Raw genomic sequence first — 26,602 nt, 5'->3', positions numbered from 1 at the left:
TTTTAAGAATAGCAATTAAAAAAAAAAAAACTTTACATCTCTCTCTCCATCTGCCGCTTGGCTGCTCCTGCTCTCTCTCAAAAATAAATATTAAAAAAAAACTTTTCTGAATGTTTTAGTTCTAAAAGTTTTTTTTTTATAGTCTTTAGGATTTTCTATATACAAGATCATATTATCAACAGATGATTTTACTTCTTCCTTTCTGATTTGGCTGTCTTTTGTTTCTTTTTCTGGCTTAGCTGGGCGGGACTTCCAGAATTATGTTGAAAAGGAGTGGTGAGAGTGGGCACTCTTGTCTTGTTCCTGATTTTATTTTTTAAATTTATGCTTATTTTTGAGAGAGAGGCAGAGAGAGAGGGAGACAGAGGATCCAAAGTGGGCTCCGTGCTGACAGCACAGAGCCCAATGCAGGGCTTGAACTCATGAACTGTGAGATCATGACCTGAGCCAACTGAGCCCAGGTGCCCCTCATTCCTGCTTTTAATAACCTTTCACTAATGAGTATGATGTTGGCGGTATGTTTCTCATATACAGCCTCTATTATGTTGAGGTGTATTCCTTCTACACCCAACTTGAATGTTTTCTATCATGAAAAAATGTTGAGTTTTATCAAATGCTTTTTCTGCATCTGTTGAGATAATCACACAATTTTTGTCTTTCATCCTTTTAATGTGCTATATCATATTTATTGATTTGTGTGTGTTGAATCATCTTTGCATCCCAGGGAAAAATCCCATTTGGTTATGGCATATGATCCTTTAATGTCCTGTTGAATTTGGTTTGCTAATATACGGAGAAATGTTGCATCTATATTCATCAGGGATATTGGCCTGTGTGCACATATATACTGGATGGGCGGTAAAACAATACTCCAGGCATTTCTTAGTTTAATTTACACATTTATTTCTTAAGTTAATACACAGTACCGTGTCACATTTGATAGATTCCATGCTTCTGTGTTCTGGTACTTAGCACAATGCCTGGCCCATTGGGAGGATCAGTTAATATTTACTGACAAACACCCATAAAGGTTAACAATATTGATTCATTCTACCTAACTGAAGTTCCTTGAGTCATAGATTTTTAAATAGTTTTCAATGAACATATTAAATTAATAACTTGTTCACGTCAATATTTTCAATGATTCCTCTGCGCTCTGTCTTTCAAATAATATTTTATTTTACATTTTTGAAAAGTTAAATTTATTTTGAGAGAGAGCCTGGGGGGGGGCGCGCAGAGAGAGAGAGGGAGAGGGAAAATCCCAAGCAAGCTCCTGGGGGTCAGCGCAGGGCCCAAAGCAGGGCTTGATCCCATGAACTGAGAGATCATGGCCTGAGCCAAAGTCAGATGCTTAACTGACTGAGCCACCCAGGCTCCCCTCAACATTTACATTTAAGGATACTGCAATGGACATAGCAAGTTCTCTGGCTTATGGAAGGGAGAAATCTACTCCAGACTCCGGGCAAAATTTGTAACTAAGAAATAAAAATATGATGAAAGCCAACTTCCCTTCAGCGTTGTAGAAGTTAATAACAGGGGAGCCTGGGTGGCTCAGTCAGTTAAGCAGCTTGAACTCGGCTCAGGTCATGATCTCAGGGTTCATGAGATCGAGCTTCCCGCGTCAGTTCTGTACTCATGGCATAGAGACTGTTTGGGATTCTCTCTCTGCCCCTCTTCTGCTTGTGTGTGTACTCTTCCTCTCTTAGAAAAGAAGTCAATAATGTACCTTGTTGTGTCTTATGCAACAGAATATTTCCCTACTGTGTTAAGAAAAAAAAAAAAAAACAACAAACAAACCCAGAGCTGGACAGTAGTTTTTAAAGCAGTAAAAGCAAGTTTTATTCAGGAATTACCGCAATAGGGGGAAAAAGAGGCCTCAGTATAGAACTGGAACCCATCCCCAGTAGAGCACAAAGTGGGGGTTTATAGCCAAGGAGCAGGGTTGGGGTCAGTAGATGGAAAACTACTAAGGAAACCTCAGGGATGGCAGGATTCTAGTTAAACAGATCTAACAGGATTCTTGCTGTGGGCAGGCCAGGGTGGTCAGATGCCATACAAAGGAAAACCCAGTCACTTCCGCTTACATTTATTAAAGGATGTGATAAAGGATACATGATCAGTTAGATGAAGAGATACATGGAGTGAGGTCTGGGAGGGTCCCGAGCACAGGAACTTCTGTCCCCATGGAGTTGGGGTACCTCACGCTCCCAGTGTGGATGTGTTCACCCATATGGAAACTCTCTGAACCCCATACTGTTGGGATTTTTGTGGAGGCTTCCTCACGTAGGCATGACAGATCATTAACTCCACTTCCAGCCCCTTTCCCCTTTCTGGAGGATTGGGGAGGGGGTATGGAGCTGAAAATTCCAAGCTTCTAATCATGGCTTGGCCTTTTGCTAACAGTCAGAAAGACTCCCCTCCAGGAGTCATCCAGGAGCCCATCCAGAGTTGCCTCATTAGAACAAGACATTCCTACCACCTAGGATATTCCAAGGAATTTAGGAGCCCTGAATCAGGAACTGGGGTTAAAGACCAAATATTAGAAAACGAGATGCCCCTAGTGTCTTAACACTTAGGAAATTAGAAGGCTTTCACGAGCCTGTGCCAAGAACCAGGGACAGAGACCAATATATATTTTCTATTATTTCACAGACACCAAAGGTGGGGTGTCTGTGTGAAGAATGTTATGAGATATTGAGGGTGGGGAGTTCTCTTTAAACTGACTTGGCAAGGTTCTTGCTACAGCTGGGTGATGCAGGCCAGACAAGGGCAGGCTGCAAGGTCCAGACCTAGAGGAGAACGACTCAAGTTTAGTCAGGGAGAGTCTTTGTCATTGGCTATTGTGAAGCCAGTTAAATTGTGGTATCATTTTGAGACCGATCATCCAGAGTTTAAAGAAAAAGGAATTGAATTATTCTAAGTATAGATATCATGGCTTTCTTTAAACATCAAAAATTATTACAGATTCCCAAACTAGACATGAAAAGGCTACTGAAGCATCCTTCAGGTTTTAATTTCTAGTAAGGTATGTATCAATCACTATAAGACACGTAAACAAAAAAGCCTCTGGGGGCATCCCTCCCCCGCGCTTTTAAGAGTAAAGGGTTCCTGAGAACCAAGTGGGAAAACCACTGTGAATTATCCCCAGCCTTACAGGTGCATTTCTTGCACTGATCTCAAGAAGAGCCATCGAGAGAAAATCCTAAGCACCTCTCTGTATTAGCCCTTGGCCAGGCCTACATGTTTTGGTTTTTTTAGGCCAGGAAGCTGGTGTCTGGGGACCAGTTTTTTTCGGCCACAGTTTTGCTTTTTCCCTCTCTTTTCTCATTTTTTTCTTTTCTTTCCCATCTTTATTTAGTTTGTTAGTACTGTTAGGGGGCACTTTTAGTTAGCATTCCTAGCAGTGAGTCACTGAGCTGCGGGGCCTTGTGGCCATCTCGTGACCGGGAGAGCCACAGTAACCACCACCGGCTCCTCAGGACCGTCGGCCAGGGCAGCTTTGCCCAGGTGGGGTTGGTCTGGCACAGCCCGAGTGGGACAGAGGCGTCCATGAAGGTCATTAACAAGAGTCAGCAGGGCTCCTCCAGCCCCCAGAGACTATTCCTTGAAGTCCAGAGCATGAAGGCCCTGAATCACAACCCCCAAGTCATGAAACTACTTGAGGTCGCTGGCACCATGGAAGCAGGCGACCCGGTCACGGAGTCCACTAGCGAAGGACAGGTGTTTGAATGCGCCATGCCTGCATGAGAAAGGGGGAGCCCCGAGGCAGATTCTGCCAGATAGCGTCCACTGTGTAGTACCACCACCAGGAAGGTGTCATCCACAGGGACCTAAAGCCAGAGAGCCTGCTTTTGGAATCTGACCCGAACATCAAGGTCGCATACTCTGGATTCAGCAATGAGTTCACCGCCGGCCATAAGCTGACTCCCTTCTGTGGTAGTCCCCCTTACACCAAGAGTACAACAGTCTCGTAGGAGATGGGTGGAGCCTGGAGCCATCCTCTATACAATGACTGTCCAGTGACCAGCAGGTCCCTGCCTTGGCAGGACTTCAGGGAGCTGTGGGAGTGGGTGCTGAGCAGGATATGCCACTTTCCCCTTTCCACGTCTGTGGAGCGTGGGAGACCTACTAGAGAGATTCCTGCCCCTCAGTCCCAGTGAGAGAAGCACTTTAGAGGAAACCATGAAGGACCCATGGATGACCATGGCCCGTGAAGCAGAACTACTAAAGCCTTACAGTGAGCCACTCCCTGACTACAAGGATCCCTGGCAGAACTGAGGTGACATTATCTGTGGGCTATGAGTGGGACCAGATCCGGGACCTGCTGATGGGCCAGAATTAAGAGGAAGTGATGGCCAACTACCTGATCCTAGGCTGCAAGAGCCCCAAGGTGGAGGGTGGACCATTGCTGCAAAGCCTCTGCCTTCAGCTGATCCTGCCGATAGTTGCTGTCCTTCCCGCTCCCACAGGCTTCAGCCCAGGGTCTCTGCCAACCCGGAGGAGCCTGGTTTCGGTGGGCCTGCCCACCTCTGCTGTGTTCTGTAACTCAGAAAGTCAGCGGACTGGGGAGCACCGGGAGTCAGTGGAAGGCCAGCAGCCCATCCAAAGTGCCTGCCAGTCCCCCACCAAGACACAAGGACCATCCCTTTCCCCAGCACAGTCCCTAGTGTGACCCTGGGGCCTCCCCTCCACCCACAGCATCAGCAGCAGTGGTGATGCCCCACACGGAACCAGCTGTCCCCAGGGTTTGTCCTACAACTGGCAACTCCCTCCATGCTGGGTGGCCCGGTGATAGGACCCCAGCCTCTCCCTCTGGCAACCCCCAAGGCTGACTGGGCTGCTGGGAGCTTCTTCAACTTCTTACTCAGGCAGATACCGTGTTTCAGGCTACCTGGAAAGAACCGATGTGGCCCTTAAACCACAATGAAGCCAATGAAAGCTCACATGGTGGATAGCCAAAGAAGGGACAAAACCAAAGACTGTTTTTATATGGGCAGCAAGAAGATCCTGAGCTCCACAGAGCCCAGCAGCAGGTGTGGGAGGTGGGCCAGGGCTGACACCGACAGCCGTGGAGATGGGAGTGGTGCAAGGGGCTTACGGCTTGTATGTGGGGACACCGAGGACCACAGGCAGGGAAGGATGGCAGGTGCAGACTGCCAAGGTGGCCTGCATGGGATTCAAATCAAGGGAGTACCTGTGCTTCCACAGCATTCAAAAGCACTGAATCAAAAAATAATGGTGAGCTTAAAGGATGGCTGGGTGCCACCGGGGAGATGAGGAGAGGCTCGTCCTGGCTTCGGGCAGGTCCTCTGTCCCAACCTGGGTGAATCTTCAGAGACTGGACTGTCGTCCTGGGGTACTTCTTCCCTCCTACTCTTTTCTCTCGTCTTCTGTGTTTATCAGGGACGGGAGATGCTTCTGTAGAAATAAACACAATAAAAAAACCACATTTAATGGGAAGGGATTTAACATCTATTTTCTTTTTTTTAAGACGGGAAGTAGGACTTATTGGTGGGCATGAATAGAGGAGGGGCAGTGCCGAGGTTCTCATGAGCACAGAGCCCTCCATTTGTCCAAGGGACCATGATAAGGGATATATTTGACCCCACAGCCATCTGGGGTGAGCAGCTTTTCAGCCACCATGTCTTCAAATTTATCCGCGTTAAAGTCCCACTTCTTGGAAATGTGGATTTTCGGGCGGCCAGGGAACTTGAACTTGGCCCTACATAGGGCCTCAATCACATGCTCCTTATTCTGCAGCTTGGTGTGAATGGACATGATCACTTGGCCAATGTGGACCCTGGCCACTGTGCCCTGGGGCTTTCCAAATACACCCCACATACCTGTCTGGAGCCTAGACTGGAGCCTAGACTGTGGCATGAGGCCACACCTCAATGTCCACTGGAAAGGGCTGTCTCCAAGGTCCCTTAGGGCAACCTGTACAATCAACAGGCTGCATACACTACCAAGGAGGCTGCTGTTTGCAGCCATTGCACACTGGACTCCCATGGGGAAAGAGCACAGTCGGCTTAATTGGCTGCATTGACATCTATTTTCTGAGTTGCTTTTAAATTTTGTTTAATGTTTATTTTTGAGAGAGAGTGAACGAGAGAGCGAGCGAGCGAGGGAGGGGCAGAGAGCGAGGGAGACACAGAATCCAAAGCAGGCTCCAGGCTCTGAGCTGTCAGCACAGGGCCCGATGCAGCGTTCGAACCCATGAACCGTGAGATCATGACTTGAGCCGAAGTCAGATCCTTAACCGACTGAGCCACCCAGGCGCCCCTGAGTTGCTCTTAATGCTGGATTGTGGGAGGTGATTATTGACACGACTGGTTCTCATTCATGTTTGTCTCAGAAAACACTGGATTGTCACTTCCTTCAGCAGGTTTGATAATAGTAATATTAACACCAACAAATACCAGTAGCATTTACTAGTGGCCCCAGACCTTCTACACCATTTCAATGCCTTTTAGGTAAAAGTGCCCATTTACCAGACTAGGAAATGAATGTTGAATGGAGTTAAGCAGTTTGTACAATCGCAGAGCTGGTGTCCGGAGCACGTGCTTTGAATCCTGGGTCTACGGCCTCCCTTGGCTCAGGCCTGGGGCTTCTGCAGTCCTGCTTTTGACATCCTGTTGAGGTTGTTACACGGAGTCTCTTGATTAATGGACAATTCAGTAATACACAAGACGACACCAAACACTTGTGCGGTAATCTTCGGAGCTTCTTGTGAATTCACTTGTTTGCGGGCCCCTAAGTCCTCTGCATACGCAGGACACGGTCCTGAGTACAAATTCTACCTCAAAAATATGAAAGAAAAATGAAGTTGTCCAGAGTGCTGGCAACACTGAGGTTGTATGGAGCCCTGTTCAGCCCGAGGGACAGTGCCTTGTAGGCCGGTTAGCACACAGGTGGGCCCCCTGGTGTGGGAGCCTGATCCAGATCTAAACGCATCTACGGTGGTGCCCAGCAGGGTGGCCTTCCCGCTCTTCTCCCGCCTCCTGTCAAAATCTTACTAGCTAGAGAACAAATGTAGACTGATGTCTTGCGGATGAACTCCTGTATATTTAAAATTCACTTACTGGGGTGCCTGGGTGGCTCAGTCAGTTAAGCGTCTGACTTCGGCTCAGGTCATGATCTCGCGGTTCGTGAGTTCAAGCCCCGCGTCGGGCTCTGTACTGACAGCTCAGAACCTGGAGCCTGTTTCAGATTCTGTGTCTCCCTCTCTCTCTCTGACCCTGCCCCGTTCATGCTCTGTCTCTCTCTGTCTCAAAAATAAATAAACGTTAAAAAATTTTTTTTTTAATTTTAAAAAATAAAAAAATAAAATAAAATTCACTTACTGGACTCAAGAGCCCTTTTCCCTATCCCAGTGCTTTTTATTCATGTACAAATTAACTAGAACTCGCCTGAGTATACCCACTCGCTCCAGAGCTGCTGGGTCACATCTGCGCCCAGGCATCCGCCCCTAGAGGATCTATCCCCTATCCTCCCAGGCATGGGGAAGAGACATCTCATTTAGGGTGAGTGTTGAGTTTTTTCCAGAGGCACACCGCTCAGTGAGGTCACTGAAGAGTTCTGCAAGGGTCCTCGATTGAAAATTTGGTGGCAGTTCTTTGGCAGGTCCCCGGGGTTGAGGTGCAATCCTGTGGCCTCCGCCTTCTTGATGATCATAGTCCTGGCACATAACAGTGCTCCCCAAGTAGTGTTTCTCCTCTTTTGCCTGCAAGGGAGTTACGAAAAAAAGGAATTGCAGGGAAATTTCAGAAGAGACTGCTATGTATAGCCAAGGTGAGGGTCGGGAGTGTTTTGTGGGTGAGGCAGATTTGAAGCTGAGGCCTGACCAGAACTTTTGGGATCCTGAGTCCTCACGTGAGGGCCATCATTTTTTTCTACTGCAGCTGCACGTGCCGGTTTCCAGGCTGCCTGCTGTTGGGAGGGCAGTTTTGAGCTTGTATGTAACACAGATCCGTTAGTGGTGTGGCCTGGAGCCCTGGCTGGAAAGGATCCTGAGGTCAAGGTCAGGCCCAGTAGAACACAGTCCTACTTATTAGGCATCTGTAATAGATTTAGTTCCTAGTACTGCCTTCACTGTTGCTCCCTTTTGTAATAAGATGATGTTAAAGGACTCTGTGGCAGAGCTTAACATGACCTGGCTACAACAGAAGCTTCTGAGTCAGAGAGCTCTCTTATCACCCTGCATATATCTGGGTATGGTGTATTTACAAGCACACATATTTATAGGCACTGCAGTTGTGCTTGGGATTTGCACCTTGACCCAGGCATTAATTTATTTAAAAGAATATCTTAACATTTTCAAAGAATTGAGCATTTTAATTTTGTTTTTTAATGTGTATTTATTTGAGAACATGTGCATGAGTGGTGGAGGAGCAGAGAGAGAGGGGGGCGGAGAGAGAGAACCCCAAGCAGGCTCCATGCTGTCAGTGGGGAGTCCAATGCAGGGCTCAATCCCATGTACTGTGAGAACATGACCTGAGCCGACACCAAGGGTCAGATGCTCAACCAACTGAGCCACCCAGGAGCTTCAAGCTGAGCATCTTTAAATACCCTATTTCTGTTACTTCTAATTGTATTGCATTATGGGCCAGAAATATAATGTGTTCAGTATTTGTCCTTTTATATTTACTATATATTTTTTTGTTTTTAAAATATAATCAAAGGTATTTCCATTTCTTTGACGCTGGCTTGGTTTCTAAACATTCACTTTGTTGAGACATTCTTTTGGGCATATACATACAGATCAGTTATGTTTTCATTGTTTTGTATGCTTTTGTGTTTTTTTAAAACCATTTTGGGCCCTTCATTCTCTCTTAATACATTTCTTTCCAAGCCTCCCATGCTCAATAGATTCTATGATTTACTGTTTCTCAGTTAAGATTGCTTTCAGCTCTAGATACCAGAAAATCTGACACACAGTAGTATGAACAAGCAAGGAGAGGAGATGAGGTCAAAAAGGTAGGCAGGGGTCAGGTTATCTGGTTACCTAAGCTTTTATTTTATTGCAGTGAGAAGCCAGTGAGAGGGTTAAATGGGGATAGGAGGGAGTGGAGGGGGAGTGGGGTGTCTGTGGGGGGTGGGGGTTGGGGTTAACATATATCATGGTTTTCTCTTTTTTTTTTTTAAGTTTGTTTATTTAATTTTGAGAGAGAGAGAGAAAGAGCAAGCTTGCACATGGGAGAGGTGGAGAGGGAGGGAGAGAGAGAATCCCAAGCAGGCTCCATGCTGTCAGCACACAGCTTGATGTGGGTCTCAATTCAACAAACCATGAGATCATGACCTGAACCAAAATCAAGAGTCAGCTGCTTAACCGACTGAGCCACCCAGGCACCCCTGTTTTTCATGTTTAAAAAAAAAATTTTTTTTTTAATGTTTCTTTATTTCTGAGAGAGAGAGAGAGAGAGAGAGAGAGAGCGAGCATGAGCAGGGGCGGAACAGAAAGAGGGAGACACAGAATCCAGAGAGAGAGAGAGAAAGAGAGAGAGAGCATGAGCAGGGGCAGAGCAGAGAGAGGGAGACACAGAATCCAAAGCAGGCTCCAGGCTCCGAGCTGTCAGCACAGAGCCTGACGGCGGGCTCAAACTCACGAACCGCGAGATCATGACCTGAGCCGGAGTTGGACGCTTAACTGACTGAGCCACCCAGGCGCCCCTTCATGTGTTTTTATGGAGCACTGTGGATGCTGACTGAAGAATGGACTGCAGGAGAGTATAGAGGGAAGCAGGAAGCTAGTTTGGAAGGCAGTGTTTGCAGAAGATCAGTAAGAGAGGACAGTGGCTGAAACTGGTTGTAGAAATGGATGCAATGAGAAGAGGCTGCAATCAGGATGCATGTCAAGAGGACTTGTTGGAGGACTGCATGTGGTGGGGTGGGAAGGGAAAGGGAGTCAATGATGGCTCCTGAGTGCTCCCCTCAGAAAAGAAGACCCAGGCCTAGGGGTTCTCAGCAGATAGATGGTATTCAAAGCTGGGAGCCTCTGTAGGTTTGCTCTGAGAAGAGAGGGCCCACAAGAAAGAGAAGGGGGCTGAGGGTCCTAGAGATCTGAAGGAGGAGGAGGAGGAATAAAAGGAAGATAGAGTAAGATGGGAGGGAATCGGGGGCGGGGGGGGGGGGGGGGCTTGAGAATCCAGAGGAAAGAAGTGCTCAATCGTGTTTCAAATGCAGCTATAAGACTGAGAGGACAAAAACTGAATCTTGAATTTAGCAAAATGGAAAACATTGGTGACACCATGAAAGCAAAATGGTGTGGAGGAAAGCTGGAATGGAATGGGTTCAGGAGAGGAGAGGAGAGGTACTTGAAAGGAGCAGAGGAAAATGGGAAATGGAGAGGACTCTGGGGTCAAAGGAGGTCTGTGTTAATGCACAACATTAGGGCACCTTTGTATGCTGACGTTGGCAAGGGATCATTACCACAGGACTGCAGAACTCTGGGGTCATAAGCTGAAAGGACTTCTCAGCGCCAAGTTTACTTGAAGTTATAGCTTTCATCTTTAAAGTCTTTAAAATCAATGGGCTTTGGGGGCACCTGGGTGGCTTAGTCGGTTAAGCATCTGACTTCAGCTCAGGTCACGATTTCACGGTTCACGGGTTTGAGCCCCACATCGGGCTCTCTGCTTTCAGCACAGAGCACTCTTCAGATCCTCTATCCCCCTCCCCGACTTGCGCGCACTCTCTCTCTCAAAATAAATAAACTTTAAAAAATATATTTAAAAAATAAAATAAATGGGATTTTTGCCATCTAGTTCATAATACAGGCATACCCACAGAATATATCCCCCAATTAATGTTTTCCTGGAAGAATGTTTTCATTTTCAATACATAGCATAGAAGTTATTTCCCTCTCAACATTTTTAGCTGATATGTATATAAAGTTTATATTGAGTCTTTAAAAAAATACATTTTATTAATTTTTAAATCTTTATTTTTTAGAGAGAGACAGAGTGTGAGCAGAGGAGGGGCAGAGAGAGAGGGAGACGCAGAATCCGAAGCAGCCTCCAGGCCCTGAGCTGTCAGCACAGAGCCCGACGCAGGGTTCGAACTCACAAACCGTGAGATCATGACCTGAGCCGAAGTCGGATGTTCAACCGACTGAGCCACCCAGGCGCCCCCCCCCCCCCAAATACATTTTAAACGGCTTGAGAAAAAGTTCCATGTTGCTTCCAAATACAACCTGCAGGCCAATCACACTTTGGAGTGTTGGCAAGATGTACAACATCTGACGTTATTGGTCTACAAGTAGCCACTGCTAGTGCACACAAAGCACCTGTATGCCAATGACTATTTTTTTAATTTAATTTTTAAGTAAACTCTACTCCCAACGTGGGGCTCTAACTCCTGAGCCCGAGATCGAGGGGCTCTAGCGACTGAGCCAGCCAGATGCCACAAAATTGGTCGGGTTTTTTGATGGGACTTGCTATGCCTTATAATTTTTTCTGTTTAAACTAATGGGAAATAAGTTATCCTTAGGGTCTCTTCTTAGAGAAAGTCTGACATTTCAGGCATAGATTATGAACCATCGCTAATGGCATAGGACTTTCCAGCCTTGTCTTAGTTTTAAGTTTTCAATTACTTACCTTGGAAATGACTTCATTTCTTCCAAATCTTGTAGAATTGATGCTCCAGAAAGTCCTACCATGGATAGTTTGCCGTTTTGCATCCTCCCTGCACAGAATTGGAGCTGTGCATAAATTAGCTGGAGATGTGTGTCGTGACCTCGTAATTGGAGCTAACCAGAAAAACTAAATAGAAAAATGACATAAGAAAATTATCACTACAACTCCCAACAGCGACAGATTGTTTTAATTATTCTGTATTCTGAAAGGATATTTAAAAAGGGATATTTAGGGGCCCCTGGGTGGCTCAGTCCGTTAAGCCACTGACTCTTGATTTGGGCTCAGGTCCTGATCTCACGATTCCTGAGATTGAGCAGGAATCTGCAGCTTTGCACTGACAGCATGGAGCCTGCTTAGGATTCTCTCCCCCCATCCCCCCCCCCCGCCCCTCTTCTAGGCGTGCTCTCAAATAAATATATATAAAAAAAAAAAGAGGGGTGCCTGGGTGGCTCAGTCCCTCAGGTGTGGGGCTCTGGATTTCAGCTCAGGTCACGATCTCAGGTTTGCGTCTAGTTCTGCGCCGAGTGCCCGGAGCCTGCTTGGGATTCTCTCTCTCTCCGCCCCTCCCTTGCTCATGCTCGCTCTCTTTCAAAATACGTATATAAACTTAAAAAAAAAAAAAAAGAAGGTATTTATAAGGGGTTCCAAAGAAGCCCCTCCACAAACCTCCCTGACGTTTTGGGAAGGATGAACGGGAGCTTCTGGTCCAGCTGGCCGGTGTGAATTAGGCCAAGAGGTCCGAAATAAAATAATCAGCCACTTGGGACTCCCACCTGGGAGTCAAGGAAGTGGCTTGGGCGTGGTCCCCCAAGGGGATTAGGAGGTCACTGACCTGCGCGCCGGAGGTGCCTAGGTGTGTCCAGCAATGGGCGTGTCAACTGTGATGGTTTTTTTCACAGTACTGCACTGGACAGTCCCTCTAAGAGGCCTGACAAGGCATTGGGAGTTCAACCAGCCGGGGGTCCAGGAGGCGTTCTGCAGGCAACCACACGACCAGCGGTCCATAAGGACGATTATGGGAACCCGGAGAGGCAGAGGTGATGACGGGAAAGGTGGCTTCGAAAAGACAAGTTCCAGGTTTCCAGGTACCGGTATTTCTATTTTAACCGATGAGTTTCCGTTTCAAATACCGGCTTAGGAGCTTCCGCATGTGTTCTAAACCGCCTCCCCAACCGCCAGGCCTGAGCTAGCCGCTAGTCCCACCCCTACCGGCGGCACTGCGCAAGTCTGAGGGGCGTGGCGAGTGGGGGCGTGGCGAATGGGGGCGGAGCGAGGCAGCGGGAAGGGCGGGACGCGCTGGGTTCCTGGAGGCCAGGTTGTACCCCCGGCCAGCTCGCCTCAGGCTTCCGGAGGTGTGGCACTTGCTGGCCTGCGAGAAATCCAGCTTTGGCCACAACAAATCGCGCCATTGGAAATTCGTGAAGATGCTCTATCACGATCACATCTCGAGTCAGGCTGTCCCGGGCCCGCCGGGCTGCGCTCGGTCTCTGGGGGGCGGGGCTCTCGGGAGACCGACGCTCCCTTGAGCGAGGCGGGACGGCCGTTAGTACTCCGGGGGGCGGGGCGGAAGGCGGGGCCTCTCTTCCCCAAGAGGAGACTGAGGCTGCTTGCTGGGCTGAAGGCCTACAACTCCCAGGACGTGCTGGACGTTGGGTGCTCCTTGAGGTTCAGGGTCTTCTGCTTAGATTTTGTGGGTCTGACATTTTGCTTACTCCATTCCCGTTCCAATGTGCTGCAGTAATTGTTTCGTAGGAGCCATTTGGTTGTTTCTGTATCTTGCAGTGTTTTTAGGGATCCCACCCTCACTACATAAGTCACTATGTACAATAAAAAATACAATAGCTACCTACTTGTAGTTGTCACGTCTGTCTTCTCCAATGGAGCTGTGAAGAATCCTAGTTATTTGTAGCTTCTTTCATTCTCATACACCTGGGGCCGCTTACAAACTGGGCATTCCATCTTTGGTCTCATTGACCTTGTCCTTTTCATCTATTTTGTGATTTTAATTTTTTTTAATCATTTTTTATTTTTTGAGAGACAGAGACAGAGTACTAGTTGGGGAGGAGCAGAGAGAGAAGGAGACACAGAATCAGAAGCAGGCTCCAGGCTCTGAGCTGTCAGCACAGAGCCTGACGCGGGGCTCGAACCCACGAACCCTGAGATCATGACCTGAGCTGAAGTCAGACACCTAACCGACTGAGCCACCTGGGTGCCCCTCATTTATCTTGAAATATACTTTGCTAATACAGTGGACACTGACAGGCTTTTTTTTTTTTTTTTTTTTTTTTTTTTTTAATTTATTGGGGCACCCGGGTGGCTCAGTCGGTTAAGTACCAGACTCTTGATTTCAGGTCAGGTCATGATCTCACAGGTGGTGGGTTCCAGCCCACGTTGGGCTCTGTGCTGACAGTGCAGAGCCTGCCTGGGATTTTCTCTCTCCCTCTCTCTCTGTCCCTCCCCTCCCCAAAATAAATAAACTAAAAAAAGTAACTTCCTTGCTGAAAAATTCTATTGCCAAGTACTTGTCCTTATGAGAAAAAGGAGAGCTTAAATATATTTGTTGAAAACAAACTGCTCGTTTTCTTGTCCTGTTCCCCCAGATATTTTGTGCAGTTATATCACTTAAGAAAATAACGATATTCTATGGAACAAATTATGATCTACTTTAAATATTGGAGTTCTGCAGAATATTTCATTTTGAAATGGGGTGTGGAAAAAAAAAAAGGTGACCATCTTTGAATTCAAATCCTAAGATTTGTTCAGCTTCAACAGTCTGTGAATCACTGGGCATTAGCAATAGGCCACGTATTGTATAAAGTGGTACTTTTTTTTTCTTTCGGGGAAGTACTATATAAATGAAATATGCACATTATGTTTAAATATCAGGAAACTCAAATCCCATATTGAAAAGAATATACATTGAACAGAATCCTATTGGGGCGCCTGGGTGGCGCAGTCGGTTAAGCGACCGACTTCAGCCAGGTCACGATCTCGCGGTCCGTGAGTTCGAGCCCCGCGTCAGGCTCTGGGCTGATGGCTCGGAGCCTGGAGCCTGTTTCCGATTCTGTGTCTCCCTCTCTCTCTGCCCCTCCCCCGTTCATGCTCTGTCTCTCTCTGTCCCAAAAATGAATAAACGTTGAAAAAAAATTTAAAAAAATGAACAGAATCCTATTTACCTATTTACCTCCTTCTCCCCCTCTCCTTCCTCCTCCTCCTCTTCCCCTCCTCCTCTTCCTCCCCTTCTTCTTTTTAATTTTATTTCTTTATTCTTATTTTTATTAACATTTATTTATTTTTGAGACAGAGAGGGAGCATGAACAGGGGAGGGTCAGAGAAAGAGGGAGACAAAGAATCTGAAACAGGCTCCAGGCTCTGAGCTGTCAGCACAGAGCTTGACACGGGGCTGGAACCCGCGGACCACGAGATCATGACCTGAGCCAAAGTCGGACGCTTAACCGACTGAGCCACCCAGGCGCCCCTTAATTTTAGAGAGAGTATGGGAGGAGGGGAGAGGGGCAGAGGGAGGGAGGGAGAGAGAGAGAGAGAGAGAGAGAGAGAGTCTTAAGCAGGCTCCACACTCAACACGGAGCCCGAGGCAGGGCTCAATCTCACAACCCTGGGATCACTACCTGTGCCGAGATCAAGAGTTGGACACTCAACTGATTGAGCCACCCAGGCGCCACCACAAGCATGCATTCTTAACGTTCACTATATCTAAGGTTTAAGTCTTGAGGGTTTTCCTTTTTAAAAAAAATTTTTTTTTCAACGTTTATTTATTTTTGGGACAGAGAGAGACAGAGCATGAACGGGCGAGGGGCAGAGAGAGAGGGAGACACAGAATCGGAAACAGGCTCCAGGCTCTGAGCCATCAGCCCAGAGCCCGACGCGGGGCTCGAACTCACAGACCGCGAGATCGTGACCTGGCTGAAGTCGGACGCTTAACCGACTGCGCCACCCAGGCGCCCCGGGTTTTCCTTTTTTAAACACAACTTAATTTTTCACATCTACTAGTTTAGAACTTTGACTCCCTTCAATAAGAAGCTTGGAGGGGATGCCTGGCTGGCTCAGACAGCGGGGAGTGCAACCCTTGATCTCAGGGTTGTGGGTTTGAGCCCCATGTTGGAGGTAGAGATTACTTAAAAAAATAAAATAAAATAAAAACAGATTTCGGATTTTTAAAAATCTGGTGAGTTATTCTGTAGTGTTTCAGTTAACAGAGACTTTGAAAATATTGTTATTAAAGAAGGGGGACACTGTTCTTATGCACTGTGGGGTTTTGTTTTGTTCTTTTAATCTCAAATGATCTTCCAAAAATAAGGGCAGGAACAACTGAAGTTTGTTTTGTGCATCGTTTTATGTTAACCTTTATTGAATTTACAATAGGGCATCAGGAAATTAATCTGAATCTCCTAATTTTTATAGATTAAGTCCAGGGTTTAAGCTTCATTAGAATGGCAGAAATACTGCTTATCATGGGTAAATAAAAAATAAATGTAAACATTCCCAACTCTTCCCGTTTAAGAATTATCTTTCTGGGGATGTCTGGCTGGCTCAGTCCGTGGAGCACACGACTGTTGATCTTGGGGTTGTGTGTACAGATTACTTAAAAATTAAAAAAAATAAATAAAAATATCTTTTCAGATGCTGCTTTGCTTAGCCAAAGTTATGTTGTGGTTCAAGACTTTGCAGATAGCTCTGTTTCACAGAGAGAATATGAACATGGTTTTTGAAAAGGAGAACATTGATCCAACTTTGTGATTAAAAAAATGATTTGTTGATTGTTTGTTTGTTTGTTTGTTTGTTTGTTGGGGGAGGGAGAAAGAATCCCAAGCAGGGATCTCACCAACCATGACATCTTGACCTGAGCCAAAATCAAGAGTCTGACGCTAGGGGCACCTGAGTGGCTCAGTCGGTTAAGCGTCTGATTTCAGCTCAGGTCATGATCTCACAGTTCATGGGTTTGAGCCCTGCGTGGAGCCTGCTTCAGATACTGTGTCTCCCTCTCTCTCTGCCCTTCCCCTGTTTGCACTCTGTCTCTCTCTCTCTCTCTCTCAAAAATAAATAGTTATTAAAAAAAGAAAAAAGGAGTCTGACACTTAACCAACAGAACCACTCGGGCGCCCCCAGAACTTTATGATTTTTTAATAATAATCAGGACTGGGGTGCCTGGATGGCTCAGTTGGTTGAGCATCCGACTTGGGCTCAGATCATGATCTTGTGATTCATGAGTTGGAGCCCCCTGTGCTGTTAGCACAGAACCTGCTTTGGATCCTCTGTTCCCCCTTTCTCTGCCCCTTCCCCACTTGTTTTCTCTCTCTCTCAAAATAAATAAGCAAACATTAAAAAAAATTAATCAGGACTATTGGCTTCAGAGGCCATTGGGGAAGATGATGACTATTCACCATAAAAAATACAAAATTTAAAATTGTATTCGTTTATGTTCATGCTTGCTTTCAGATTTCTTAATGCTCAAAGGGCAAGGTGTTCCTTCAGGCTTGTATGATAGTATTTCTTTTTTTTTTTTAATTTTTTTTTAACGTTTATTTATTTTTGAGACAGAGAGAGACAGAGCATGAACGGGGGAGGAGCAGAGAGAGAGGGAGACACAGAATCGGAACCAGGCTCCAGGCTCTGGGCCATCAGCCCAGAGCCCGATGCGGGGCTCGAACTCACAGACCGTGAGATCGTGACCTGAGCTGAAGTCGGACGCTTAACCGACTGAGCCACCCAGGCGCCCCGATAGTATTTCTTTGATCAGCATCTGGTAGGATCTGCTCTGGATTTGGGCCCATCCTGTGACTGCAGCAGGGCCTGCCATCTGGTGACAGCTCATAGTTGATTTCTTTCTGTTCTTATGAGCACAGGTTGTGGGTTACCACCTGGTAACACGGGCCGGAATGGCCAAGGACCAGGGATAATGGGATCACTGGGTAGGATTGTACTGTTACTAAGGCACATGATGACAACCTTTTCAGACAATTATAAAAAGAAATCCTCGGGGCACCTTGGTGGCTCAGTCAGTTGAGCGTCCGACTTCGGCTCAGGTCATGGTCTCATGGTTCCTGAGTTCATGCCCCACATCGGATTCACTGCTGCCACTGCAGAGCCTGTTTCAGATCCTGTGTCCTGTCTCTGCCCCTCCTCTGTTTTCTTTCTCTTTCTCTCTCTCAAAAATAAAAATAAACATTAAAAAAAAAAATCAAGAGGGGCGCCTGGGTGGCTCAGTTGGTTAAGCGTCCGACATTGGCTCAGGTCATGATCTCACAGTTTGTGAGTTCAAGCCCCGTGTCAGGCTCTGTGCTGACAGCTCAGATCCTGGAGCCTGCTTCAGATTCTGTGTCTCCTTCTCTCTCTGCCCCTCCCCAACTTGTGCTCTGTGTCTCTATGTCTCTCAAAAAAAAAAAATAATAATAATAATAATTAATTAATTAAAAAAATTGTTTTAAATAAAGAAATCCTGATATCATCCTTCCCAGTGCCATTCCTTGCTTTCATTAAGAACCTCACAATTCTCGAGTGTGAAATGGTTTAATAACCTTTTGGGAGTGGTAAGTGATTAAATAAGCTATTAGTTGAAGTGCCTTCTTACAAAGTAAGAAACCAACAAATCAAAGCGACAGGGACATTATTCTTTAAAATGTCAGAGAATCTCGATGCAATGTCCAGCATTCTGAATGACCAAACAGGCTTTATGTGGAACTGGATACAGGCCAGCAGGTGTGGCCTGTATCATCTCAGCACAGATCAGGCAACCATTACAGATATGCGGACAGACGGGTGTAACTTCACACACCAGAGGCTCCTGGGACTGCTGTACAGAAGGACAGTCCTAGCCTGGCTCTTCCTGTAGGATGAGCTCTCTTTCCCTCCAATTTTCCCTGGGACCTCCCAGCTTTCGTTGTTATTATAACTTCATATAAAACTTCCTATAACTTCATCCCAATTCTCTGCTCGTGGAGTAGCTGAAGGCTTGCAACGAATTCCGGTCTCGCCATTCCTTCAACACTGGCCACAGTTTTCTAAATTTTGCTCTGCCTACTATATTCCTCTTCAATGCACTTCCGAAGTTGAGGAAACAATACATTCTATAGATCACTTCCGGTTTCAGAACAAAGATTATTTACAAGGGGGCAACAGTGGGTGGTTTGGAACAAGGATAAAAGGAAGTATTTTGTTTCTGTTTTTTAGAGTTTTACCAAATGTTCAATTGTATTCTAAGAAAACAGAATTAAAATTAGAGGGGAAAAAAAAAGGCAAAACTGACTCTTTGCTGTCCCTTCAAGCCCAATCCTACAGACGTGCCTCTCTTTCTCCTGCTCCCTCAATTCTGCACAGACTTCATGTCAGCGCTACGACCCTAGACTGACTGAACTCACCTGCTGACACACCTGCCTCCCCAACTAGACCTTGAGCATCTGCTTTTGCTCATCTTTCCCACCTGTGTCCAAAACATGGCCTGGCTCACTTCAGTCACAGATGTAGTTAAGGAGCCAGTTGCTTTTTTTTTCTTAAAGTTTACTTATTTATTAAAAAAAAAACTTTTTTAACGTTTTATTTTTATTTTTGTGACAGAGAGAGACAGAGCATGAACGGGGGAGGGGCAGAGAGAGAGGGAGACACAGAATCGGAAGCAGGCTCCAGTCTCTGAGCCATCAGCCCAGAGCCCGATGTGGGGCTCGAACTCACGGACCGCGAGATTGTGACCTAAAGTCGGACGCTTAACCGACTGAGCCACCCAGGCGCCCCGAAAGTTTACTTATTTATTTTGAGAGAGAAGGAGAGAGCGTGGGAGAGAGGGAATCCCAAGCAGGTTCCTCCCTATCGGCACAGAGCCTGAGCCGGGGCTTGATCTCACTAACCGTGAGATCATGATCGGAGCCAAAATCGAGAGTCGGATGCTCAACTGACAGAGCCACACAGGCGCCCCAGGAGTCAGTCACTTCTATATCAAGGCCATGGTCTAGTTAGAGAATTGTAACCTCTCATGTTCCCTCTTTGCAGGCATAGCCTTCTTGGAGACTGGGACACGTTAGTACAAATGTTGGAAAGGAACTGATTTTCCCATCGGTCCCTGACCCAGTGCAATGATCACAGAAACATGGGGTGATGACCGGAGCTCAGAGCCTCGGGCAACTTTCAGATGCATTTAGAAGTCTCAGTCCAAGTGGAGACACCTTTCTATCTACTGGAAACAAGTTTTTAATTTGGGAGAAAGAGAAAGGCCCTATTGACATGCATATCACAAGATGTTTCATGAATAGAAGTAGAACTACAGATGAGTTGAACAGAGAGACATCCCAGGGACAAGGGCTCTATCAACTCAGTCTGTCACCCCCCTCAGAAAGCTCAGTCTTATCTTCTCTCCCAAATCCCACTCATTGATTGAGCCCATCTAGTGGCGTCTCTGATATCGTTACTGACCTCTCTTCCCATAGGCAATTTTCTCCAGTCCATGCCCTTCTTGTTCTAAAGTCCACTTGGACTTCTGAGACTCTCCTGCCACATTAACCCCAGGTTTGTACCCCCAGAAAAGAGCAGAGAGTTTTCAAATGGCCTCGAGGACAAGCCAGCTGAACCCTGCTTTGGAGGGAGCGACTTGGAGCAGGTAACCGCAATCACCTGAGGCCTTCAGGCCTTAGGGTAAAAGCCCAGAACTTGGCGGTGGAGCAGATCTCTGACAGTGAATGCACCCATTCAACTTTAGACACGAGGAGACTCAGCCCAGAGAGGCCAGATGACTTGCCCACCGTCACACAGCCTGCACATGACCTTGCACCCAGGAGTAAAGTGCCCTCCACACTCCATAGCTCTGTGTGCTTGTCTTCTTCAGCCCCTTTACCTGCTAAAATCAGATTGGCATGAACGTTGGCTAAGCTCTGGCATGGAGAAGTGGTTCTCAAACCGTGCTGCCCCTCTGGGGAATATTCTGAGCGTGTCTCTGAAGATGCAGACAAATGTCTGCTTTGGGTAAAAAGCCATTGGATGAGGGCTGTCTGGATGGCTCAGTCGGTCAAGTATCTGACTCTTGGTTTCGGCTCAGGTCATCTCACGGTTTGTGAGTTCTAGCCCCGAGCTGGGCTCCATGCTGACAGTATGGAGCCTGCCTGGGATTCTCTTTCTCTTCCTCTCTCTCTGCCACTCCCTTGCTCTTTCTTTCTCCCTCCCTCCCTCTCTCCAAATAAATACATAAATAAACTTTTAAAAAGCCATTGGGTGATTTAAACACAGGTTTAAAAGTTACCGTTTTGGCAAGGTAGAAAACTGCAGTATTTAAATTAAAAGCCAATGTTATGGTTTTAGTTCCAAATAGACTAAGATTGACTGGTAAACTGTTTATTGCAGACACTTGTAAGAATAAAAGCTAAGGTTGGGGCGCCTGGGTGGCGCAGTCGGTTAAGCGTCCGACTTCAGCCAGGTCACGATCTCGCGGTCCGTGAGTTCGAGCCCTGCGTCAGGCTCTGGGCTGATGGCTCAGAGCCTGGAGCCTGTTTCCGATTCTGTGTCTCCCTCTCTCTCTGCCCCTCCCCCGTTCATGCTCTGTCTCTCTCTGTCCCAAAAAAATAAATAAACGTTAAAAAAATTTTTTTTTAAAAAAAAGAATAAAAGCTAAGGATGGGGGGAGCCTGGGCGGTTCAGTCAGCTGAGCCTCCAACTTTGGCTCAGGTCATGATCTCATGGTTCCGGAGTTTGAGCCCCACATCCTACTCACTGCTGTCAGTGTAAACCCCGCTTTGGATCCTCTGTCCCCCTCTCTCTCTGCCCCTTCCCTGCTCATGCTCTCTCTCAAGAATAAGTGAAATATATTTTTTTAAAAGCCTAAAAGATAAGGGCTAAAGAGTCTTGACGTTAATTTATATTTTCCCATGGGGCGCCTGGGTGGCTCAGTCGGTTAAGCATCCAACCTCAGCTCAGGTCATGATCTCATGGTTCATGAGTTTGAGCCCCACATTGGGTGAGCTCGAGCCCCGCTCCCAGCTCTGAGCTCTCTCTCCCTCTCTCTCTGAACCTCATTGGATTCTCTCTCTCTCTCTTTCTCTCTCTGCCCCTTGCTCATTCATGCTCTCTAAAAATTGTATGTTCCTTAATTTTACATTCATTATAGTCTAAAACTGGGGCCTATCTGTGTATTTCTATGTCTCTCTATGTCGCTTTGGGATGTGTGTCCCTATTTGGTAGATGACAATTCTCTTTCAGCACACATACTTTCTTTCCTTTGGAGAAGTTATGACATTTGTTCCTACTAATGTAAGCAAAGAAATAATGTTTCGTTGGGTTGGGGCCTCTGTGATGTGCCAAAGAAGAGAGGTAGTTGGCTACGAGGGCTGGCCCCTGGCTTTCTGGGCTCCTGCTTTGCTTGGACACCTGGGAAACCCTCATTCACTCTTTACCAAGTAGCAGGGGACCTAGAGGAGTGGTGGGAGCAGACCTAGTTGATGCCCTCCGTGCAATTCTCTCCACTTACATCATAAGCATGGGTTACCCTCAAAGATCTCCAAAATTCTGGGCTTTTCTGATTCCTTTAGTTTTCCTAGGCTTCTTGCCAGGGATGCCACAAACTAAATCAGTCTACCAAAAGATTTTATAAAGGGGCACCTGGGTGACTCAGTCAGTTGAGCCACTGACTCTTGATTTTGGCTCAGGTCATGATCTTGCAGTTTGTGAGATTGAGCCCCATGTTGGGCTCTGGGCTGATAGCGCACAGCCTGCTTGGGATTCTCTCTCTCCTTCTCTCTCTCTGCCCCTTCCCTGCTCGTGCTCTCTCCCTCTCTTTGTCTCTCTCAAAATAAACATTAAAAAATTAAGGGTGCCTGGGTGGCTCAGTTGGTTAAGCGTCTGACTTTGGCTCAGGTCATGATCTCACAGTTCATGAGTTCAAGCCCTGCATCGGCTCTGTGTTGACAGCTCAGAGCCTGGAACCTGCTTTGGATTTTGCGCCTCCTTCTTTCTGTGCCCTCCCCCCACTCATGCTCTCTCTCTCTCAAAAATAAATAAAAATTAAATTAAAAAAATAAACACTAAAAAAATTAAACAAAAGAAATAAATAATTAAACAAAAAACCTTCTCAGTCCCTGAGATATCTATTGGTGAGAAAATATTTTATTTTTTAAATTAAATTTTATTTTAATGTTTTTAAATTTTATTCTTGTCTTTAAATTTTATCCTGAGCCGAAGCCAGACGCTCAACCGACTGAGCCACCCAGGCACCCCAGATGCTGGTAACTGTCAACCAGACTCCTCTGAGCCTGCAGAAACGGCCCATCCGTCCTTGTTAAGAACAAGCGCTATCTTTCCATTCTCTTCCTACAACTAGAACCATTGATCTAGCCCTTCTTTTTCCTCAAGCCTCGCCCTCTGAGCTACCGGCTCTGGGAAGAAATTGGTAGCCCCAAACGACCCAGCAAAAGAGCCACCCAATTCAGAGGTGCGGAAGTAGTCAGTATTTGTTAGAGCCGTAAAGTGCGGCTGGCTGTCTCCCTTTCCGGATAACGACAACAGCACCTATTGTCACTGACGGCTTTCCCGGGAGTAAGGGGATCTGCCCGACCCTACCTAACTCAATTTTTCCCATTCTGGGCTCTTCCCCATTGTCGCTCTCTTCACCTAGGAACGTGTTCAAGAAATGTGATGAAAAAGAAAATGTGTCCAACTGCATCCAGTTGAAAACCTTAATTATTAAGGGTTTTAAGAACCAGTTGATAGGACAATTTCCAGGTATAGAACAATGGCTTAATCATATAATGCCTAAGAAAGATCTTGTCAGAATAGTGCGGTGCCATGAACCTAGAGAAATCCTTGCAGTAAAACTTACTAATTTTTAGACAAAGGGAAGGACCTTTTTATCCAACCCTAAGGTTACTCCACAAATATCCTTTTATCCTGGTGCCCCAGCAAGTTGATAAAGGAGCCATCACATTTGTACTCAGTCGAGCAAACATTATGTGTCCAGGCTTAACATCTCCTGGAGCCAAGCTTTACCCTGTTGCAGTACGTACGATCGTTGCAATCATGGCGGAAGGAAATCAGCATTTTCTGTGTGTGGGAATCATGAAGATATCTGCAGAAGATATTGAGTAAGTCAAGAAAGCAATTAGCATTAAAAACATCCATTATTTAAGTGATGGTCTGTGGCATATGAGAATATATAAATGAGCCTCAAAAGAAATACACTTGGACAAAATGTGGATAATAGTGCTATATCTTGTGTTTTTGTTGGTGTGTGACTGCATGAAGCCAATACTTCTGTGGTTATGCTGAGTAAATTCAGTGGATACTAAAAAAAAAAGAAAAGAAGAAAAAAGGAAAAAACAAAAGCAGCGTTTGTTATCATCTTGCTTGGAGACCATGCAAACAGCTCTCTCTACAAGACAAGGTCACTTTCCTTAAGACCTGTACCTTGGGGGCGCCTGAGTGGCTCAGTCGGTTAAGCATCTGACTTCGGCTGGGGTCATGAGCTCACGGCTTGTGAGTTTGAGCCCCACGTCGGCCTCTACGCCGACACCTCAGAGCCTGGAACCTGCTTCAGATTCTGTCTCCCTCTGCCTCTGCCCTCTCCTGCTCACGCTGTCTCTCTCTCTCAAAAATAAATAAACATTAAAAAAATTAAAAACAACAACAACCCGTACCTGTCTCCTCTACTAGCCCCCAGGCTATAACTCCCCTAGAAGACCTGCATGACCAACTGGGAGAAGACATGTGGGAGTGAGTTCTCGGGATGCTTGACCCCATGGCCAGACCACAAAGATGGGGAGCTCTCCTGAAATCCAAGATGTAACGCCCTGGCAAGTGCCCTGGGAGATGGTGCGACCTCAATACCTGGATGGCTCCTAGAAGCATGGAGAAGGTTATGACCCAGGCTAAGTGAATTGACATGCCAGAATGGCCGACAGTGGAGGCAGTGGGACAAGGTGCCGTATGGCACTTGTGGCACTTGCCAGAGCAAGGGCCATAATGAAGGCCTCTGGGGTTCTGGAGCCAAAAATGCAGACAGCAACTTCCCTGGAGCATCATCCAGCAGGGGCCCAAGATGACAGTGGTGGAGGAAAACATTCTCAGGTGGGGGATATGCCCGGTCATCCACCTGGCGGAGAAGGCACAGTGGACGAGGGTTAGAATTCACATTGACCTACAGCACCGGGGAATGGCCTGGCTGGCCGGTGAGGGGCCTGGAAGGTTGGGGATGAGGAGATGCGAAGTGGATGGGTGACTGGGAGACTATGCGGATTGCTGTATCATGTTAGTGCCTGCCAGACAGCATCCATCATGGAAGGGCTAACCGACGAAGACAGCTGACGTTGGCCAGCCTCGGTTGTTGGCCACCCCGGGACCGGCACAACTGACACATGAATTAGTGTGGCCAAATAAATAAATAAATAAATAAAAGTGGCCACCGTCGTAGAGATGGAGCTTGTCAGCATGGACTGACGACTTGGGAAGGCTGATTTAGCTGCTGTCATCACTGAGGGCCCGCCCTGCCCATCAGATGCCAGTACTGGGCCACCTGCAAGGCATCATCCCCGAGAACTCCGGCCAGTCGGCCACTTGACAGGAAGTTGAGAGTTTTCAGAGGCATGGGCATCCTGGGTCTGAGTTTGCTTTCCCTCCTGCAGGTCCTCGGGCAGCACCACTCTCTGGGGCTCCTGGAGCCTCTGGCCCATTGGCATGGGGTGCCACAGAGCACAGCACCAGACCAGAAGACAACCCCCACCCCCCCCGCCATATATTGAAGGAAATGCAGGAATGTGTTCATGACGGGGGGGGGGGGGGGTGGTGTCCTCTGACTGAGTCACACATGGTACTTCCAGAGGCTGCCTGGTGGAGGGGGTGTTGGGATGGTCTGCGGAGGGGGTGAAGTACCAGCTTGGAAGTGTGCTCTGTAAAGATGGGCACAGTCTTCTGATTCCATAGTATACGCTCAGTACTGAAAATAGTCTGGATGCTGTCTGCAATTCAGCAATTTGAAAGCTAGAGCAATCTGGTCAGCTTTTCTCTGAACATCATAACAGCCTTTGAAGAGTCTCCCTCATCCCGCCATGAGAAAGAATGAAATCCTGCCATTTGCAACAATGTGGATGCAACTGGAGGGTATTATGCTGAGTGAAATAAGTCAGTCAGAGAAAGACAGATGGCACACGTTTTCACTCATAACGTGGAACTTGAGAAACTTAACAGAAGACCAGAGGGAAAGCGAAGGGGAAAAAATAGTTTCTAACAGAGCGGGAGGGAGGCAAACCCTAAGAGACTCTCAAATACAGGGAACAAACTGAGGGTTGATGGAGGGGGTGGGGGAGAGGGGAAAATGGGAGATGGGCATTGAGGAGGGCACTTGTTGGGATGAGCACTGGGTGCTGTGTGTAAGCGACGAATCACGGGAATCTACCCCCAAAACCAAGAGCACATTGTACACAGTGTATGTTAGCCAATTTGACAATAAATTATATTAAAAAAAAAAAGTCTCTCTCATCCCAAATACTGACGCAATGGGTCCTTTGTTGTTTTGGAGGGGTGCCTACTGGGGAGGCGTGGAGGGTGTGTGTGTGTGTGTGTGTGTGTGTGTGTGTGTGTGTGTGTGTGTAAGAGCAGGGAAGAGGCGGGGTTGTAGGTTTCATGTTTAGCTGCTATGAAGTCTAGTTCCAGCTACTGCTCTCAAAGACTGCATAGTCAGTGCTGCTGACCTCAGCACAGTGTCCCCTCAAGTCTCAAGGTTTGGGGGACAATTCAAGTGAATACATTGCCCTAAGACGTTCTAAATGAGGGAGCCCAAGCCTGAGGCATCGTTAGAAACATCACAGTGTGGGGGTGGGGGAGCCCCTGGGTGGCTCGGTTGAGTCATGACTTCGGCTCAGGTCATGATCTCACGGTCTGTGAGTTCGAGCCCCACATCGGGCTCTGTTGCTGACAGCTCAGAGCTTGGAACCTGCTTCGGAATCTGTGTCTCCCTCTCTCTCTGTCCCTCCCCTGTTCATGCGTGCTCT

General features: G+C 46.9%; 1 protein-coding gene, 1 long non-coding RNA gene, 1 other non-coding gene and 1 pseudogene across 3 annotated transcripts; 1 reads left to right on the top strand and 3 right to left on the bottom strand.

The window, feature by feature from the left end:
* Positions 1 to 1,817: 1,817 nt before the first annotated feature.
* On the bottom strand, positions 1,818 to 13,072 carry LOC147583641 (uncharacterized). The gene is made up of 4 exons (XR_015248441.1): positions 12,463 to 13,072; positions 11,592 to 11,756; positions 6,492 to 7,723; positions 1,818 to 5,418 (listed from the first exon to the last, which is right to left on the bottom strand). It is a non-coding gene; the product is annotated as an uncharacterized LOC147583641 (long non-coding RNA).
* Positions 5,427 to 6,485, bottom strand: LOC147583642 (large ribosomal subunit protein uL16-like). The gene has a single exon (XM_086698467.1). It carries the CDS (start codon positions 6,007 to 6,009, stop codon positions 5,548 to 5,550), a length of 462 nt encoding a protein of 153 aa, XP_086554593.1. The 5' UTR covers positions 6,010 to 6,485; the 3' UTR covers positions 5,427 to 5,547.
* Positions 5,910 to 6,043, bottom strand: LOC112853085 (small nucleolar RNA SNORA70). The gene has a single exon (XR_003222889.1). It is a non-coding gene; the product is annotated as a small nucleolar RNA SNORA70 (small nucleolar RNA).
* Positions 13,073 to 18,288: 5,216 nt separating the features above from the next.
* On the top strand, positions 18,289 to 24,015 carry LOC112852416 (malignant T-cell-amplified sequence 1-like; annotated as a pseudogene).
* The last annotated feature ends 2,587 nt before the right edge of the window (positions 24,016 to 26,602 follow it).

This window comes from Puma concolor, chromosome A2 (assembly GCF_028749965.1).
Source record: "Puma concolor isolate L17-30 chromosome A2, mPumCon1.1.hap2, whole genome shotgun sequence".
Taxonomy (NCBI): Eukaryota; Metazoa; Chordata; class Mammalia; order Carnivora; family Felidae; genus Puma; species Puma concolor.
Note: the sequence above shows the minus strand (reverse complement) of the source record. Positions and strands in the feature narration are given on the sequence as shown.